This window comes from Schistocerca cancellata, chromosome 7 (genome assembly GCF_023864275.1).
Source record: "Schistocerca cancellata isolate TAMUIC-IGC-003103 chromosome 7, iqSchCanc2.1, whole genome shotgun sequence".
NCBI classification, from domain to species: domain Eukaryota; kingdom Metazoa; phylum Arthropoda; class Insecta; order Orthoptera; family Acrididae; genus Schistocerca; species Schistocerca cancellata.
In genome coordinates, this window is record NC_064632.1 from 419,350,417 (window position 1) to 419,365,645 (window position 15,229).

A 15,229-nucleotide genomic window follows, 5' to 3' on the forward strand; every position below is an offset into this window, starting at 1 on the left:
TTGTAATTTTCGAACATCATGTGGCATGGAGTTATTAGTGAGCATAGGGAGCACAGGGAGCGAAAGGCTATTTACAATTTGTACAGAAAGCAGATGGCAGTTATAAGAGTCAAGGGGTATGAAAGCGATGCAGTGGTTGTAAATGGAGTGAGACAGGGTTGTAGCCTATCCCCGATGTTATTCAATATTCAATCTGTATATTGAGCAAGCAGTGAAGGAAACAAAAGAAAAATTGGGAGTAGGTATTAAAATCCATGGAGAAGAAATAAAAACTTTGAGGTTCGCCGATGACATTGTAATTCTGTCAGAGGCAGCAAGAGACTTGGAAGAGCAGTTGAACGGAATGGACAGTGTCTTGAAAGGAGGGTATGAGATGAACATCAACAAAAGCAAAACGAGGATAGTGGAATGTAGTCGAATTAAGTCGGGTGATGCTGAGGGAATTAGATTAGGAAATGAGACACTTAAAGTAGTAAAGGAGTTTTGCTATTTGGGGAGCAAAATAACTGATGATGGTCGAAGTAGAGAGGATATAAAATGTAGACTGGCAATGGCAAGGAAAGCGTTTCTGAAGAAGAAAAATTTGTTAACATCGAGTATAGATTTAAATGTCAGGAAGTCGTTTCTTAAAGTATTTGTATGGAGTGTAGCCATGTATGGAAGTGAAACATGGACGATAAATAGTTTAGACAAGAAAAGAATAGAAGCTTTCGAAATGTGGTGCTACAGAAGAATGCTGAAGATTAGATTGGTAGATCACATAACTAATGAGGAGGTATTGAATAGAATTGGGGAGAAGAGGAGATTGTGGCACAACTTGACTAGAAGAAGGGATCGGTTGGTAGGACATGTTCTGAGACATCGAGGGATCGCCAGTTTAGTATTGGAGGGCAGTGTGGAGGGTAAAAATTGTAGAGGGAGAGCAAGAGATGAATATACTAAGCAGATTCAGAAGGATGTAGGCTGCAGTAGGTACTGGGAGATGAAGAAGCTTGCACAGGATAGAGTAGCATGGAGAGCTGCATCAAACCAGTCTCAGGACTGAAGACCACAACAACAACAGGATTCATGAGGATCGAGACTGCCTACAAATGAATGTCACGATGACAATGACAGTGGTGATCATGAATAAAATGAAAGTACTGGTGCCACAAGCATTTTTTGAGCAAAACAATGTGATGAAAGTAAGAATGCATCAGACTACTTTTTTCCAGCATGGCTGTCCTTCTTGATCACCGGTGTATTGTTTCCACTTAAATGTTTTTGTTTAAGCCTTGCCTCTCTGTTCCTCAGAATCATCTTTTCTTCTCTATTTTCAGTTTGTTGGAGGATACCTTGATGCGATACTGTGTGCTGGAAAACTACAGTGGGGACTTTGCATAGGTGAGACACTAAATGCGGCACGTAAATCTCTGCACATATCAATGGGGATTCTGAAAGGCAGAAGCAAGGGTACAAAGGAGAAAGCCTACATATCCCTTGTAAGACTCTGTTTGAGTACACTACTAGGATATGATAGCCCCAGTGAAGACCGTTGAAGCAGATTGAAGGAATGGAATGGAGGACAGCTAGCTATATTGATGGGGCACTACAGAAGAAGAACTAATGTCATGGAAATGATTAAGAAATTGATATGGTAAATCTTGCAAGCAAAGGACAAAAGCTGGACTGGGAAGACTTTGTGGGTGAGGCTACATGGGAATACATAGGACAAAGACTGGTCACTGATGGAATAGGTAAGAGAAGGAAAGGCCATCAGTACAAAATAAGTGCAAACTTATGGAACAACAATTCAGCAGGTAAACATTCTTATGTTGGTAGAGGAATAAAGAAGTGAAAAAAACTACCAGAAGATTTTCTCAATGCTCACCCAGACAGTTTTACAAAATTAAAAAAAATGAACAATATGAAAATGGTATACTTAGTTTTACAGTAACTTATAGTATACTAGGGATATAATGTAATTACATGATATAAAAATATACTCACTACTACATTCATGATCAAATAAAAATTTTATTTTCCTGTCTGTATTTAACATCTCTAAATCAACTTAGATCTTTTAGAATCAGTTAAATAGTTGTTTCACTAGCCTGGTTTATGATAATCTCGATGTATGACAGAAAAAGGCAATCCTCGCTTTTCATTTTGTATCTGTTACTGACTCACTTTCATGATACACCACCGCATAATTATGCAACAATCTACATTATTCATTTATTTGGTGTTTTATGTTGATTTTTTTGATGATTCTTCTGGCTGGCTTCTTAGTTTATCATTTTTTGATTTGCTGCTCAACTTGAATAATGTTGGTTCACGTTTAACTATAAAGTGGTAGTGTTTGAAATGAACTGAATTTTATTTGAGCCTGTGGAATTACATTGTGTACAGTAAATGCACATGTAATATAGGACACATCAGAAACAGAAAACATTCATTATCACCTATTTCCTAACAATTTTGTGTACAACATAACATCATTGATGCAATACATAGAAATGTAATGTGATAACTACTCTTCAATGCTACAAAATGCCTTTTCCACTAAATAGTCTTTGAATTTCTCTCAAAATTTGGTGTCATATACATTGCCATGGAGGTTTTTACGCAGAATTCTTGATAATTTGATGCCTGAATACTGAGGGCCTTTGTCAAGCATTGTCAGTTAGTGGGATATGCTTTGTATATCATTTTTCCTCCATGTGTTTTGGTATGTACACTAGCATTTGTAATCCACAGTGCACTATGTTTTATGCTGTACATTGTTGTTTTATATATGTACAAAGTTGTAAAAGTTAAGACACCTAGATTTTTGAAGCAGTTTCTGTATGTTTCAAAAGTATTTTTTCTAAAATGTGAATAACATTTTTGTTTCTTGAATGTTTGAGTTTTCCCACACTGTCACTCCACACTGCAGGTATGAGAGTATATGGTGTACTCAGGAGCTTTGTCTGCATACTGCAATATCTGCTTCATTATGAATATGATGGGGCTACAGGTAGAACTGATATGATGTTTTGATTTTGTTTCATTAGACATAGTAATACCTAAGAACCCAGTGCATTCTGCTTCTTACAGCCTTGTTTCATCCATCTCTAAACTCATGTATACAGCCTTTTCTTTGTTTCTGAATAGCTGTATCTAACCAATTTATTTTCCAAGAACCATTGAACTGTGATATATGCAGGAATGTATTCACTTATCAGTATTGTCATGTCATCCTGCATACAATACTTTCTTCTCTTTCTCTTAATGAACAGCCTAAATAGCAAAATTCTCATGAGCAATCCCTGTGGCACTCCATATTATATGGCTTTGGTTTCTGACTGGTATGTGTTCCGTTTTGATACATACTGTTTCATGTTGCATAAGTATGATTGTATCCTCCCTCCTGCTTGCCTTCAAATGCTATAGTTTTCCTACATTTGTATCAGTGTTTCGTGGTCATTAGTGTTGAATGCTTTGAAGAGATCCAGAAATATTGAAGACACAACTTTTTATTTGTCTGAGGACTGTACAATGTAAGCTGCCAGACTGATAGTCACGGAGTCTCTAGATTTTCTGAAACTGTGCTGTGATGATACAAGAATGTTATGTTTGTCCAGATAATCAATTTATGTATTATACATAAGCATTTCTAGGATTTTTGAGAGACATGATACCAGTAAAACTTGTATAGAGTTGCTGGGGGTCATCCTTAGCTATTTTCTTGTACTCTGGTGCCACTCTGCTTATCTTTAGTTTTCCTGGAAAAATTCCATCTCTGAATTTGGTGTTCCATGTGTTTGTTTCAGTTTAGTTGTTCTGCTCTCTATTGAAGCTTTCTCATTTAAGTTCCAGGTTACGGATTCACCAAGATATTTGAATTTATTTAGAATCTTAATTTTTTTACTGTCCTTTAGTTGAACAACCCATGTTTCATGCTTGAAGGTTGGCATCTTTTCTGCTTTTCAAAAAACACTTCTGATTAGAATGAAGACGCTAGAGGTAAAGAGTAATTTTCCAACAGCAGCCAGATAAAAGCACATTTTAGATGCACCACTACAAAAATATCATGATACATCAATAAACAGCCTTTCATTTCACACCAAAATCATCAGTGAAACAATAGACAGACACTCACTGGTGTTACAACTGTCTTTACAAAATTTCATGACAGGAACCTGTTTCATTCCTTAATGGAAACAATAGGAATTGCAACTGTCGAATATGTATTGTAGTAAATAATATTCTGGTGGTTCAGGTGTTACATGCGTACTTTCTATAAAGGAGTGCTTTGTATTTCTCTTTAAGTTTTAAGAACACTGATAATGGTCTGTTGATTTGTCTCCTCTTCTATTTTACTGTGATAGACATACTTGTACATACTTTAAAAAAGACTTACCTGGAAAGGAACGTGATGGACAGGTTCCAGAACGGCATTCATGTGGTATCTTATAATCAAGTGTATATGGCCATATAGGCACCTTGAGAGGTGGTATTCCAACAGAGCTATCATAAATATAGCCAAAGTCTTGAAGTACCTGTAATTAATCACCCTTCAAATTCTGCAGGCATGAAAGTACTAATTATAGGTTCTAGTTGTGAGTTTTGACATATCTGATTACAAGCATGAGTTCACTTTTTAATGACTCTTCTAATATGAATTTTTTTTTTTTAACTGGGGCTGTATTATAACAAATATTGAAATCTGCCCTCACCTCATACTGTGTGTTCCTGCCTGGTTTCAAATATGGAGCTCTCATTCCCACTATGTCATTCTTTGAAATGTTTGCAAAATGGTGGAGTATTTTTTTCATTCCTATCATTTCACCAACCCATTCCTCATATCCTTTATCCTGGAGACCCTGCTGAAGTCTAGAAATAACAAACATATTGCAACATTGCTATAAAAATATTTTAGAGCTTAAATGAGTACTGCAAAATGATAGAATCTTTGCCTACATAGGTTTATACTCACGATATGGTTTCAGTTGCAATTTCATGACCTTCATGTGCAAGCTTCTGTATCATGTTGTAATTGCTGTACTCATGAGCAACAAAAAATGTGCCACGAATTGGGCAGCCATTTGGATTTTTCCGCTCTGGATCGAATACTTTCATGTAATGGTCAAAGTTATTTAGATTTATTGCTCCATCAAATGTCAGGAAAATTATTTGGGGAATCTGCAAGGTAAAAGCAAACTTTTATGAACTAAATTAGTTTCATAACTAGTTGTAAATGATTTTGATTCAGTCAAAGGATGAAGATGACAAGTTAAAAGAACTAGCCCATCTGACAAAAATATCATAGTTAGTATTATTTTTTGTGTTCTTTCACCAACAGTACGGGTGCACCTGGATGGATAAATATTTTACACTCTCCAAACAAACAGCATATTCACAGCATATCTCAAGATGAGACATAAAATATGATTTCACAATTATTTGCTCTACATTATAAGAATAGTGTTGTTATGGTTACATTAAATATTACTATTACTATATACTGTAAGTGGAATCTTTTGTGCCAGACAGAAAAAAGTGATGAAAATATGACCAAAACAGCAGCAAAGGCACTGCCAAGGCAGGTTTATAGCCAGCAAATGTAAATATGGCGCTGATTATGGAAGTTGCCAATGACAGTGTGAAAGACACCTCCAACTTAGTGTTAGTTCCCACTTTTTCAAAACATAGTCAAAAGGGTGCCTCTGATCTTCATGTGATCTCCAGGCCCTGACAACAGCACCACATGATCTGTGCTGTCCTGTCCATCCAAGGCTGTATACAATTTCAACCAGAATCAGCAACAGGCACTTTATGTTTAATTCTCTCCATGCTCCATCTGCTTCATGTTTCGTACACTATCGTTGACATCATTGAGACCTGGACTCTGTTTATGGAAATAACCTTCAGACTAAAACTGACAATTGAAAAAGGATTTCAAGAGGGACCCAGCTTTGGCTAAGCTGTTAGAGAGAGAGAGAGAGAGAGAGAGAGAAAGAGAGAGAGAGAGAAACTGTTACAACAACAACCAGCATCTCAGATGGCAGCTCAAGAAGAGTGGTACCACCACCAGATGGACATATGTCAGCAGCTATCTTACACTGGAATATAGTAGCTAAGGGTCTCATCCCTATCACCACCACTTTGTCCATTTACACTCTGTATGGAATAATAGAGGCAACAATTCACAGCACTGAAAGTAGTACAAAGTGAGCTCCAGCAAGGTTTTTTCTTACAGTATGCTAAGCCAGAATTGTTCCATCTGCTGCAAAACTTGTCCCCATTAATGGACCTGGTTACCCTACCTTTTGAAGAGCTGCGTAACTCACTGGCAACTTATTACAGTCAACAAAGCCAATGTGTATGAAAAAAATATCAAGGATTTGTTTTCTTCTTCTGGATTGTTTTCTTTCTTCTTCTTGCTTGTCTGGAAAGCACTTCTTATTTGTGTCTCCAAGTAGCTTTTCTTGTGAAAGGTTTCACACAGATCCTGTAATGTGTTTGGTAGACTTTTCTTGTCACTTATGGCTCACACTCTGTGTACTTGGTAGTGAGAAGAGATCACCATTTTGGTGGATGGTGGCAGCTGTTGGCATTTATGTCAAATTTCTATGTGTGTCTTCTACCTTTAGAATCATTCAGCATTCCATCATGGTTCTTCTTTATCAGAATGTCTAGGAATGGTAGGCATCTATTTCCTTTCACACCCACGGTGAGCATGGTATTGTTTTGTATGCTGTTAAGGCAACAGAGGAATTCTGGTAGATTTCCTCCTCCTTGGGGCCTAACCATGAATGTGTCTTCCACATATCTGTAGAATGCCTTTGGTTTCAGATGTGCTGTTTCCTTGAAGTGTTTCGCATATAGATTAGCAATGCCTGATGCTAGAGGGGATCCCATGGTGATCCCAGCTATCTGTTCATAGAACTTTTCCCCATACAAAAAGTAGGTGGTGATGAGTACATGTCGAAACAGTTTTACAGTGGAGCTGTCAAAGTTACTTTCTAGTAACTCAAAGGAATCTTCTAGTGGTACCTCTGTGAAGACAGGCATGGTGATGAAGCTAACTATGAGTGGATCCTTACAATGATGAGCCAAAACATTATGACCACTTGTTTAATAGCTTGTTTGTCTGCCTTTGGAACAAAATACCTCACTGATTCTGTCTATCAGGGAACTGACTGCTTGTTGGCAGGTTTGTGGAGATTGTGGCATTATATGTCTATGCACAGGTCTTGTAATTTATGTGAATAATGGGCCACTGATTAGTGCACACAGTGACAGTGCCCTATAGTGACCCAGGTGGGTCACATAGGATTTACATCAGGTGAATTTGGTCACCGGGGCATCAATGTGAATTCACTATAATGCTCCTCAAACCACTGTTGCACAGTTATGGCTCTGAGACGTGGACAATTATACTGCTAAAAGATGACAGTGCCATCAGGAAGACATCAAGCATGAAGGGATGCAGGTGCCTTGCAGCTGTCAGTGCATCTTCGATTACTACCACAGGTCCCATGCCAGCACAGAAGAATGTCTCCTATAGCATAATAATGTTCCCATCATCCTATGTCCTTGTTGTGTTGCATATTTTGAGCCACCATTCACCTTAATGACAGCAATTGTGGAGCTGACCATTGAATTGGTGTTGCAAAAATGTGATTCACCCAAAGAGCTGACACATTTCCATTGATCAGTGGTTGAATCCCAATGGCCCCATGCACACAGCAATTACACTACTGGCCATTAAAATTGCTACACCACGAAGATGATGTGCTACAGATGCAAAATTTAACCAACAGGAAGAAGATGCTGTTATATGCAAATGATTAGCTTTTCAGAGCATTCACACAAGGTTGGTGCTGGTGGCGACACCTACAACGTGCTGACATGAGGAAAGTTTCCAACCAATTTCTCATACACAAAAGCAGTTGACCAGCATTGCCTAGTGAAATGTTGTTGTGATGCCTCGTACAAGGAGGAGAAATGCGTACCATCACGTTTCAGACTTTGATAAAGGTCATATTGTAGCCTATCGTGATTGCGGTTTATCATATCGCAACATCGCTGCTCGCGTTGGTCGAGATCCAATGACTGTTAGCAGAATATGGTATCGGTGGGTTCAGGAGGGTAATACGGAACGCCGTGCTGGATCCCAATGGCCTCGTATCACTAGCAGTTGAGATGACAGGCATCTTATCCGCATGGCTGTAACGGGTCGTGCAGCCATGTCTCGATCCCTGAGTCAACAGATGGGGACTTTTGCAAGACAACAACCATCTGCACGAACAGTTTGACAATGTTTGCAGCAGCATGGACTATCAGCTCGGAGACCGTGGCTGTGTTTACCCTTGACGCTGCATCACAGACAGGATCGCCTGCGATGGTGTACTCAACGACGAACCTGGGCGCACGAATGGCAAAACGTCACTTTTTTGAATGAATCCAGGTTCTGTTTACAGCATCATGATGGTTGCATCCGTGTTTAGTGACATCATGGTGAACGCACATTGCAAGTGTGTATTTGTCATCCCCATACTGGCGTATCACCCAGCGTGATGGTATGGGGTGCCATTGGTTACATGTCTCGGTCACCTCTTGTTCACATTGACGGCACTTTGAACAGTGGACATTACATTTCAGATGTGTTACGACCCGTGGCTCTACCCTTCATTCTATCTCTGCAAAACTCTACATTTCAGCAGGATAAAGCACGACCGCATGTTGTAGGTCCTGTACGGGCCTTTCTGGATACAGAAAATGTTCGACTGCTGCACTGGCCAGCACATTCTCCAGATCTCTCACCAATTGTAAACGTCTGGTCAATGGTGGCCGAGGAACTGGCTCATCACAATATGCCAGTCACTACTCTTAATGAATTGTGGTATCGTGTTGAAGCTGCATGGGCAGCTGTACCTGTACACGCCATCCGAGCTCTGTTTGACTTAATGCCCAGATGTATCAAGGCCATTATCACAGCCAGAGGTGGTTGTTCTGGGTACTGATTTCTCAGGATCTATGCATCCAAATTGTGTGAAAATGTAATAACATGTCAGTTCTAGTATAATATATTTGTCCAATGAATACCCGTTTATCATCTGCATTTCTTCTTGGTGTAGCAATTTTAATGACCAGTAGTGTATAAATGACAATGTCATTGGGTCAACATGTGAACATGTGGGGGTGGTGTGCTGTGGAGCTCCATGTTCAACAATGTATGATAAATGGTGTGCTCTGAAATATTTGTGTGTGCACCAGCATTGTGCTCTAGCATCAGAGATGACACAGGTCACCATCTACCCTACTTTACAGTGCAGACAAGCCTTTGAGCCCCACATTCTGAGAAGAGTCATGGACATCCAACCTTTTAGTGCCTAGTGGTAGTTTCACTGTCCATCTACCTCTTTCTGTAGATGCTCATGATAGTAGCGCGTGAACATTTGACCAGCTTCACTATTTTTGAGATACTGATTCAGAGGCTCTGCATAATAATAATCTGCTCTTTGTCAGAGTTGCTTATCTCAAAGGATTTACTCATCTGCACCCCATATCTCTACTAGGGTAACCTCCCATCTGTGTCTGCTTTGCTTACACACTTTTTTTATTGTGTCATGTGCTCACAATGCTACCAGGTGGCCTCCAACATAACAGTAGGTATTGGTGATAATGGTTTGGCTGATCAATGTATCTCTTTCAAGTTCTTGATGTGGTTTTAGAGGTGCGCCAGGTGTTTGGCTGTGCTACCTGTTGGCAAATTTTTAGTGTTAACTCTTGAATGGAGAGGAACTTCCTCTTTGTATATTTTTTGGATGCCATAAAGCCCAAGTTGTAACTGACATCTAGCATACAACAGTCTGGCCGTTATCCTCGTCCAGTCCTGAGATGTTGAGCAGTGAGATGATCGTCCTTGTCACTGCTGATGTAAAACCTTTCTTTACTTACTCTTATGCCTGATCCTGTAGTGGTGTCTCATTCTTCTGCCAACAGTCATATGGTCATAACAGTATCATTGCACTGGACTGCCTTTGACTGTTGAGAAAATGATTATGTCATTGTCCTCATGGAGGACATTTATAGCCCTGTATTCTGCCACCAACATGTTGTTCTTTGGCTTTGTTAAGGACTCTGCATGTCTCCCTTCGGTGGTGTCAGATGGGAGACCATAGTTTGCTTGCCCAACGTGATCTCACATTTAGATAATACTCTTAGAACTAGTGATATTATGCATACGAGCCCACAGAAGTTGGTGGAACATATTGCATTGTTTTGCTGAGTTCACTGGTTGCAAAAATGTTTCCATCCAACCAAGCCCCTGTGCAGGGTGAGAGACTGTATGCAAGTGCAGCTGACAAGTGACCAGAGTTTATGGAATTTTGTCCATTTCTAGCCTGCTGACATGGGTATGTTTCCACATCAGGGTCAAACTAGCACACTGTAGAATGAGTTTTATCATCATCATGTTCATGGGATGTTGCAAGTAAGTGAACTGCAGCATCACCTCCTTATCTGTGAACTAATTTAAGAATGTCAATCTGCTGAACAGACTTGCCTTCTTTATTTGTAGCATTTGCAGTATCTTGAAGCTGCACAGCATCTGCTCCCCAAAGAGGTGTGCTGTATGGAAATGTGGGCATTCTTTGCAGGTTTTGTTGCTGACATCTTCTTTGTCACAACTTCTGTATTTAAGGCATGCCATTACTTCACCTGTTGGGCCCTTGGCAAAAAGTCCAGCAGCTATAAAGGACCAAACTGAATATGAACCCCATACTTCAGCTGAAGATGGCATATCTGGCCATTCCCTGGCAACATACCACCACAGATAATATACACAGCTGGTGGGTTGCCATACCTTCGACATCCTCTGCTGAAGCCAGACACGAACAGCAATCCCAATTCTGTTCATACATGCTGCTCTGTGTACACACCATATGACAGCAACACACATCCCACTGTGTACATGCCTGAGGATAACAGTAACATACACGGCCCTTTGCAGATACACCAGCTTCCAGTGGGCTTCACGAGAGTCGCTAGTATTGCCTGCTAGCAGCACGCACCACTGACCATGGTGCTGCAAATGTGGCACTACATTTTGTCAGTGCACCATGTGACAAGCATCTGCATTTCATGCGACTCTCATAGAAATCCTTCTGCAGATAATTTAAGATGCTGCACATCCTCCAGCCAGCAGTAGCCAATTTCACTTCAGGCTTAATGCCAGCTGCTCTTTGCAGCTCATCCATAAGAAGTGACCTTCATCAGCAGTCTTCGGTACCATCCCAATCTCTGACCAGATGTCAATCCAGTGTGTCAGTGTGACCCACAAACCGAACTGCCTGCACATGACCAGGGTGGACACCAACCAGGACACTGATCAAATATTGACCTAGGACACTAATCTGGACTATAGTGAGAACTCTAATTATGCTAGAAGTTGCTCTATTTTCTGTTCCACATCAGAATCATAAACTGTTCATCTGTGTGTTACCAATAAAAGTTTCTTTCATTGTAACCTGAGGACCGACTTATTATGTGCTGTCCTTGCCACCCGTAGAGACCAAGACATAAAAATGACAAGCAGAAAATTCATCAGAGTGTTGCTTTCTACAAGGCAATGCCAAGACTTGCCTCATAACCCAAAAGGATTTATTAAGAAAGTCATTGAGGAGGATTCCCTTACAGAACAGCTCTGTGGGGAAGAGATTCTGTGCAGCTTGAAGATGTTGCAAAAGCTATGAATCAAGAAGATGAGTTTGCGCAGCAGACTGTTTTCCTTACAGCCTTGTTGGAATAAGGAGGTGATGCCATGGACTGCTTACTTGCTACAGCCTATCAACATGATAATGGTATTAGTTGTGGTTTAGTATTTTAGTAAAAGTTGTAGCTTTCTTAGTAGAGAGATAATTTAGAGCCCACTATTGTTAGTTCTATAAATAGTTCTGCTGGTGTAATTGAATGTAGGTAACGTAGACATTCTTCCAGTAACTGTAAAATTTTACCATGAGTGAGGAGTGTGGTCTCAGTTGTAGGTTTGTGAGTAGTGGATTACAGTGTGGGATTTGCTCAAAGTATTTTCATTGTGAGGAATGCTCTGGGGAAGCTAGTGGGGATTCTAGTGAGATCCTCTCCTGGAAATGCAGAATCTGTAGTAGAAATAAGTTGATAGAGGAGCAGGAGCATAAGATCTGTGCCCTTCAGGTGCAGTTACAATACACAAAGGGGAAACTAAATAGGTTGAGTGGAATGAGAACTGGCAGTTGGGAAGAAGGCAGCTAGGAGGAGGAGGAGTTATTCAGATAGCTGTACTTAGTGTATATGCAATAGATTTGACTTAATGTCACAGTTGAGTGGAGAGGAGCCTCTTGTAGCTGTAGCTGTAGGAAACATGCGGCAGTCCCCAGCAGTTAGAAGGCCTAAGGCTGTTGCAAATTCTAACAGAAAGAAGAAGGTTCTGCTGCTAGGTAGTTCACTTGGTAGAAGTGTGGGCCAGCAGCTGCACAAAGTGTGGGCAGTGAGTATCAGGTCACCAGCATTTTGAAGTCTAGTGCAGGGTTGGCTCAGGTGACTGACAGCATAGGGGAGTGATGTAGGAATTTTATGAAGGAGGATCAGGTAGTTATAATGGGTGGAGCAGGGAATAGTCTTGACAGGGACAGGGAATATGATGTAGGTGTGACCTGGTAAAAATAGCTACTCAAACAGGTGGCACTAACGTGCATTTTGTGCAAATGTTTCAGTGTCATGATCGGCCTCATCGTAATGCGCCTGTTAGGCATGTTAACATGGGGCTGGAGAAGGCATTGATGGCAGAGGGCATGGGTCACATTGCAATGGTGCCAGTTGAGTCTATTGATAGATCGGGTTTCACTAGGCATGGCCTGCACCTCAATGGGTATAGGAAGGGGAAGCTAGCAAAGCTTATAGGTGACAGTGTGGTGGTGGGTGATGGGATCACTCATGGAAAAATTCCTATAGTAGTTCATGTGAGAGCTGCACCTTTTTTAAATTGAAGTCAACTGATAGTTATACCTGCTTAAAGGAAGTCCCTCTAACTAAGGAATTACCTTTATAGGGCATCATGTTTCCAAGTAGAGAAGAAATTAGCATATTTCATCAAAATATAAGAGGTATTAGAGATATAGTGAACTGCTTATAGATGTCGACTCTGAAATTATTGGTATATCAAAGCACCACTTAAATAATTTGACAAATCAGAGGCTTTCTTTCTCATAATACAGATTAGCTGGCTGTTTCTCAAGGAGTTCCTTGCAGAGTGGAGGAGTGGCCATGTATGTAAAAAACAGTATTCTATTTGAGTCCATAGACATATCACAGCACTGCACTGAACAGATATTTGAATGTTGTGCAGGGGCAGTTGAATTTAGTGAAACTAAATTTCTAATTGTTGTTGTTTATAGGTTCCCTAACTCTGACTTCAGAGCATTTCTACTCAAGCTCGAGAGGGTTCTTAATTTGCTTTATAGAAAGTACCAGATATCAGTTATATGTGGTGACTTCAATATTAATTTTATATACAACTGTGCAAGAAAAAGGATGTTGGTATATCTCCTAAATTTATATGATCTGATGCAGGGTGTGTTTTTTCCCAATTAGGGTACAGTGGAACAGTAGCACAGCCATAGACAATATTTTTGTTCCTTCTTCCTTACTAGATGGGAATTCTGTTGGTAAAAGTGTGAATGGCCTTTCAGAACATGATGCACAAATTTTAACACTAAAAGGCTTTTGTACTCAAACAAATGTCACATATAATTACAAACTATGTAGGAGAGTTAGTCCAATGGCAATAAAGAGTTTTTTAAAACTTATACATTATTTACTGTCATTTCTTGTTCACAATATCAGCTTATTCCCAAGAATAAGTAGCTTTCACTCAATCAATACTCAGCAGAAATCCAAACTGCATTTGGATTTACTTCCTTAACTCTTGTGCAAAAAGGTGTGCAGTATACTGCTGCATCCATTTTCAATAAGCTATCACGAGAATTCAAAAATCTTAGCAATAATCCACATGCTTTCAAATCGAAACTGAGGAGTTTCCTCATGGGTCACTCCTTTTATTATGTTGAGGAGTTCCTTGAAAAATTAAACTGATCCTTATGTTATATCATTGACTGCATTTACTTAAATTTATGGCTTGACTTTTTTTGGGTTCATAAGTATTTTATTTTTATCTGTTATTATTTTTATGTTGTAATTTCATGTACTGACACATTCCATGACCTTGGAGATTTGCTCCTCAATTTGGTCCTACAGAACTTTACATGTAAATAAATAAACCAGCACAAATAAGGTAAATCATCTCACTCCTCAGTAACTCAGGGTTGGACAAGGATATGATCAAAATATTGTACTCTATTGATCTGGTACCACTGCGGGTTTATGGCCTCCCACAAATACAAAAGTAGGCAGATCCACTATGCCCAATATTGAACACTAAGCATTCAAACATATGCCAATGTATGGAAAGCCAACATGTGGCATAGCTGCTAAAAGCTCTCACTAGTCATTGTCCACACTACATCAAGAACTTGATAGAGTTTGTGAAAGTGTTTCAAGCTGTATATCTGGACAAAAATTTAATCTAGTCAACTTTTATGTCATATCTCTCTTCACTGAAGTACCACTAGTAGATTCAACGGTATTACTACAGAGCCACTTCAACAGCATCGTGGTGATACTATTTCAACACACACTCACTCCCACCTACTTCTAGTCTGGTGAAAAGTTCTATGAACAGATAGATGGTGTCACTGTTGGATCCCCTCTAGCACCAGGTATCACTAACATATATGTGAAACACTCTAAGAAAACAGTGTGTCTGAAGCTGAAGGCATTCTACAGGTGTGTGGATGACACATTCATGGTTTGGCTACATGGCAGAAATAACCTACAAGAATTCCTCTGCCACCCTAACAGCATAGACAACAACATCAGTTTCACCATGGTGGTGCAAGAAAACATGTGCCTACCATTGCTAGACAGTCTGATGAAGAAAAATATGATGGGACATTCCATCAACAGGAAGAAGACACATCCAGTCCTTGATGTAAACACCATTAGCTGCTGCCATCCAGTGAAATGCAAATCTGTGCTCATCACCCTGGTACACAGAATGCAAGCCGTATGTGGCAAGGAAAATTTGTCATCTGTGCAGAATATTTCACATGAAAAGCTTCTTTGAAAGACAAATGAGAAATGCTTTTCATCTGAAGAAGAA

The 15,229-nt window shown here is 39.8% G+C and overlaps 1 protein-coding gene across 1 annotated transcript in view; it reads right to left on the reverse strand.

The window, feature by feature from the left end:
- Nucleotides 1–15,229, reverse strand: part of LOC126092223 (chitin deacetylase 1) — a 224,640-nt gene that overhangs the window by 20,006 nt on the left and 189,405 nt on the right. Inside the window, exons 5-7 of the mRNA XM_049907716.1 lie at nucleotides 4,961–5,166; nucleotides 4,701–4,857; nucleotides 4,385–4,523 (exon numbers count right to left, since the gene is read on the reverse strand). Coding sequence (XP_049763673.1) covers nucleotides 4,385–4,523; nucleotides 4,701–4,857; nucleotides 4,961–5,166 — 502 coding nt within the window. The remainder of the gene's footprint in view (nucleotides 1–4,384; nucleotides 4,524–4,700; nucleotides 4,858–4,960; nucleotides 5,167–15,229) is intronic.